Genomic DNA, 5422 nt, shown 5'->3' on the forward strand with positions numbered 1-5422 from the left:
ACCTAGGAGGACCCTTGGCTCATACACTGTACCTAGTCCAGATTTCTATAGGAATAGTATTGTGGTACCTCTTGTAGGTACAAACAACTTTGAGCTGAAGCCTCAGTTGATCACTCTAGTGCAACAAAATTGTCAGTTTCATGGACTCCCCCAGGAAGACCCAAACTTGTTTAACACAAATTTTCTATAGATCTATGATACTGTAAAGATGAATGGAGTAAATCTCGATGTCTGCAAGCTACTTCTCTTTCGATTTGCTGTAAGGGATAAAGCAAAGCAGTGGCTTGGCACTCAGCCCAAGGAGAGCTTGGATACTTAGGATAAGGTGGTCAACAAGTTTCTGACCAAGTTCTTTCCTCCTCAGAAGCTGACTAAGCTGAGGATGGATGTTGAGGCTTTCAAATAAAGAGATGGTGAACCCTCTATGAAGCTTGGGAGAGTTACAAGTAGATGATTAGGAAGTATCCTCCGGATATGTTCTCCAAATATGTTCTCATACTGGATTTGGCTATAGATTTTCTATGATGGACTCTCTTAGATAGCAAAAATGTCTCTTGATAACTATGCAGGTGGATCTCTGCATATGAAGAAAACTTCTGAAGAGGCTAATGAGTTGATTGAGATAGTTGCCAACAACCAATATTTATACTCTTTTGAGAGGTCCTCTATGAAAAAAGGAGTTATGGAGTTAGATGCCATAGATGCTATTCTTGTTCAGAACAAAATTTTGTCTCAACAAATGAAACTTATTACTCAACAATTGAGTGGGATGCAAGTCTCAGCTGTGAATACTCAAAATGCTCCTCAAGATGCCTCTTATAACATGAGTGGTGGCTTCACCCAAGGTGAGACTTTTGATTATGCTCAATTCCCTCCTGAATGGTTAATTTTATGGGGAATGCTCCATAGAAACACCAATGATAATCGATATTCCAAGACCTTTAATCATGGGTGGAGAAATCATCCAAACTTTGGGTGGAGAGATCAACCTCAGAGGCAGCAGAATTTCAAAATTGCAGGGCAATTTTAATAAGAACACTTCAATAACTGCCAATTCCAACCCTCTCAACCACAATAACCACAAGCTCAGTCTCAGAATGCTCCTGACTTGATAGCTATTATTACAGAACTTTCCAAGAACCAATATAGTTTTGTACAGGAAACCAGAGCTTCACTTAGGAACTTGGAAGTTCAGATGGGCCAAATAGCCGCAAAGGTTGCTGAGATTAATCATAGAACCACCAATACCTTTCCTAGTAATACAATTTCAAATCCAAGAGAGGAATGCAAGGTTATCGCCTTGGTAAGTGGATTAGTGGCAGGTTCAGAGGTAAAGGTTAGTAAGGAGCCGATTGAAAAAGAAGCTCCGGAGGAGAAAAAGGAGAAGGTCAAGCATTCCCCTCCTAGGCGTGCAGACAACCCTTTTCCGGTCACTCTTGACACACATCCGACGATGCCTAAAGCACCCGAGTACAAGCCTAAAATGCCATATCCTTAGAGGCTTCAAAATGAGACCAAGGACAAGTAGTTTTCAAAGTTCTTGGAAGTTTTTAAAAAGTTACAAATCAATATTCCTTTTGCTAAGGTTTTGGAGCAAATGCCTCTCTATGTTAAATTCATGAAGGAGTTATTGTCAAAGAAGAAGCCTTTAAAGGGAGATGAGACAGTAGTCCTGACCAAGGAATGTAGTGCCATAATTCAAAGTAACTTTCCAAGGAAGATGCCAGATCCATGGAGCTTTCAAATTCCATATACCATTGGGAGCACCACCTTTGAGAAAGCCCTATGTGATCAGGGTGCAAGTATAAGTTTAATGTCCTTGTCTATGATGAAGAAGCTAGAAATCAAAGAGAAAAAACCAACAAGGATAGCATTAATAATGGCAGATAAATCTTTGAAGCATGCACATGGAATAGTGGAGAACATCTTGGTCAAGGTGGGTAAGTTCTTCCTCCCAGTTGATTTTGTGATTCTTGATATGGGAGAGGATGAAAATACCTCTATAATCTTAGGAAGACCATTCTTAGTCACTGAAAGAGCTCTGATTGATGTGGAAGAAGGTGAATTAGTGCTTAGAGTGCATAATGAGCAGCTGGCCTTTCATGTCTTCAAAATTATGCATTTATCAGACTGAGAGGAAAACTGCATGCAGATTGAGCTTATTGTTCCAAATCTTCAAAAACCTCCTGATGATGCACAACAGGATCTGTAGCTCAAACCTCCTTTGTTGACAATCAACAAAATTTCCCCTGACATCAAACCTAAGTTTGGTGTTGGGAATGCATCATCCACCAAGGAGGAGGTTTCCAAGAAAAAAGTACCCAGAGGATGGAGAAACAAAAAGATTTCCATTGAAGGTTTTTCCTTAGGAATGAAGGTGGTGTTGACTAGTAATCCCGTGTTGCCTCATACAGTGAACCGGATCCTCTCTCTTGAGCATATTGAGTTAATCCATGAAAACATAGGGAGAAGATTTACAGTGAGAGGGGAAGAGTTGAATCACTACGATCAACCGCCACCTTAGCAACAATCAACCGTCAAGCTAGTGACGTTAAAGAAGCGCTTGTTGGGAGGCAATCTAACTACCGTATCCTTTGATTTTATGCTCAATTTACTTTACTTTTTTATTTATGTTTGTCCTTTAATGATAATTATGTAGTTTTTCCTCTGTTTTATGTGTCTTTTTTTCATGCAAAGTGATTAGAACAGGAACAGGTGCCGAATTTCGGACACCCTGGAGGAGCTAGACTCAAATTGGGTGGTGCCTAACTTGGCTAGCCCAACATAGGCACCACATCTAACACAAAATTGGAGAAAACGTACTGGAGGGGTGGCGCCTAACTTGGGATATCCAAGTATGGCGCCACATTAAGCGTGCAAATTGGGTGATTGTTACTAGGTGGGTGGCGCCTGACTTGGATCTATGGAGTTAGTGATAAACCCTAATTTTGTGGTTTATCTTGTGCTTAATTTGAGGGATTTTATCACATTTTCCCACATTTATTCAATTAAATTGCATGGTTTTGTAATTCTCCCTCAATTTGTGCTCAAGTGTAAAAACATGCTTTTTAGTCCCTTAAATTGGTGATTTCAACTCACCTTAATTCTATTCGATATCTTGATGTGTTTGTTGAGTGATTTCAGGTTCATAAGGCAAGTATTGGATGGAAGAAGTGAAGAGAAAAGCATACAAAGTGGAGAATGCATGAAGAAACAAGGATTTGGAGTGCTTAAAGCGACGCGCACGCGTGAAATGTGAAGTCGCATGGCGATGCGTACGCGTACATGACGCGTATGCGTGGATCAAAATTTGCCAAGCGCGCGTATGCGTGACCCACGCGTATGCGTCGGTGCTCGCACGTGACCCACTTAAAGTGAATTCGCTGGGGGTGATTTCTGAGCACACCAGGCCTAAATCCAACTCGTTTCTAAGGGTATTTCATGCAGAATTGAAGATTGGACAAAAAGGGGGAGCACTTAGTTGTAGAATTGGCATCGTGTAGTTTAGTTTCTAGAGCGAGAAGCTCCTTCTTCTCTCTAGAATTAGGGTTCTTAGGTTAATTGCGTCATATATCTATGTTTAATTCTTTGCTTTCATCTTGTTTCTTCTACATTTTCATGCTCAAGTGATGTAATTCTCTTGCTCTCTCTTGTTAATTTCCCTTTTTGCTCTCTTTTGTGATGATGAACTCTTGATGGATTCGGATCCCCTTTAATATAATTGATGTTTGATGTCTTTTATTGTTGATTTGAGTTGTTGATCTTGTTTCCTTGCAATTTGTAGTTGGTGGATTTTACTATTTCTTGTCATTTATTATTCTTTCTGTTTATGCCTTCCAAGTGTTTGAAAAAATGCTTGGTTGGATGTTTGAGTAGACTTTTGAGCATTCTTGGCTTGGAAAGAGTAATTAGGCAATCTTGAGTCATTAATACCCAACTTATGTTGGTGATCTAGAGTTGTTAGCTAGTATTGTTTCCATTAACTCTAATCTCTTGCTAATTCACTTAGTGAGTTGATTAGGACATTTGCATTGAGATTAGCTAGTCTTATTAGACTTTCTTCGTGTGTGAAGATAATATGATACCTTCTTCCATCGTCGGGGATGACGTAATAAGATAAATTCTTGTTTACTATTATGATATGATTTATTAGTCTTGTTTGATGTTCTCCCTATGTTAATATAACATGATACCTTCTTCCATTTGCCAGAGTTGACTAAATAAGATGAATTAATCATTGTATGACTAGGATAGAAAGCCTATATTCTCAACCCTTGCCATGAATGTCTCTCTTTATTAATTGCTTTCTTTAAATTGCTTACTTAATTCACTTTTCTTGCCATCTACTTTCTTATCCATTTATTTTCTTGTCCTTTTATAAATCAAACCCTTCATTGCACCTTCATAGCCAATAATTGACCACTTCATTGCAATTCCTTGTGAGACGACTCGGAGTCTAAATACTTCAGTTAATTCTTATTTGGGGTTTGAACTTGTGACAACCACTATCTTTGATTGATTGAGGATTGTTTATTGGTTTAGGGCTATACTTACAATGAGATCTCATATTCCTTACCAACATGGCAAATCTCAATTCCATCAGTTAGGCGTCACCAATGAAGGTTTTATGGTCAAATAACACTGCTAAGGTGGCGCCTAACTTGGCACTTATGAAGTTAGGCGCCACTCCTAAAAAAAATAAATTTTAATCTTTCTTGCCCTTTTGTCATATCCGGCTTCTTTTTGTAATATTTTTTGTTTTTACTCCTCCATGTGCTTTTTTTGTCCCTCTCTATTTTCAGTTTTTCTTTGCTTGAGGACAAGCAAACTTTTAAGTTTGGCGTTGTAGAGGACGCTCTATGTTTACCTTATCATCAATGGCACTAAAGGGAGGAGAATAATCTTCATGGAGGAACACAGCCTGGGATGAGATGGCCACTGTGATAACTGAGGTAGTTCAGTTCATTTTTTTTCACTTCCTATTTTCTTCCGTTACTATTATGTTATATTCCTATTTTCTGTTGCTTTGATTGCCTGCATGATCTTTAGTACTTTTAGTTCCTAGGTTTTAGTTTCATTAAGTTGCCGTTTGTTTTACTTTATTTGAAAAGATGTCTCATGTACCACTCACTGAGCTTGAATCTAAAAAAGAAAAAAAAGATAAAGAAGTGATGTATTGCATGAGAAATTGGGTTATATTTAAGAGTAGTCTTAATTACTTAAATGTGGTGGTATTATCTGTGATTCTGAGTGCATGATATGAACAATGCATATTTGAATTTGAATCAAAGGATGTTGGTGCATGAGGAACAGAAAATTAGAGAACGATTATGAATTCTTTGAATTAAACAAAAGCTTAATCCTTAAAGTAAAATAAACAGCAAAAAGAAAAGCAAGGTCCAAAGCTCTGAGCATCAATGGT

The 5422-nt window shown here is 38.3% G+C and overlaps 1 protein-coding gene across 1 annotated transcript; it reads left to right on the forward strand.

Annotated features, from left to right (window-relative positions):
• The first annotated feature begins 1720 nt into the window (after positions 1–1720).
• On the forward strand, positions 1721–2134 carry LOC130974789 (uncharacterized). Its single transcript, XM_057899641.1, has one exon. It carries the CDS (start codon positions 1721–1723, stop codon positions 2132–2134), a length of 414 nt encoding a protein of 137 aa, XP_057755624.1.
• Positions 2135–5422: the final 3288 nt, after the last annotated feature.

This window comes from Arachis stenosperma, chromosome 4 (genome assembly GCF_014773155.1).
Source record: "Arachis stenosperma cultivar V10309 chromosome 4, arast.V10309.gnm1.PFL2, whole genome shotgun sequence".
NCBI lineage: Eukaryota > Viridiplantae > Streptophyta > Magnoliopsida > Fabales > Fabaceae > Arachis > Arachis stenosperma.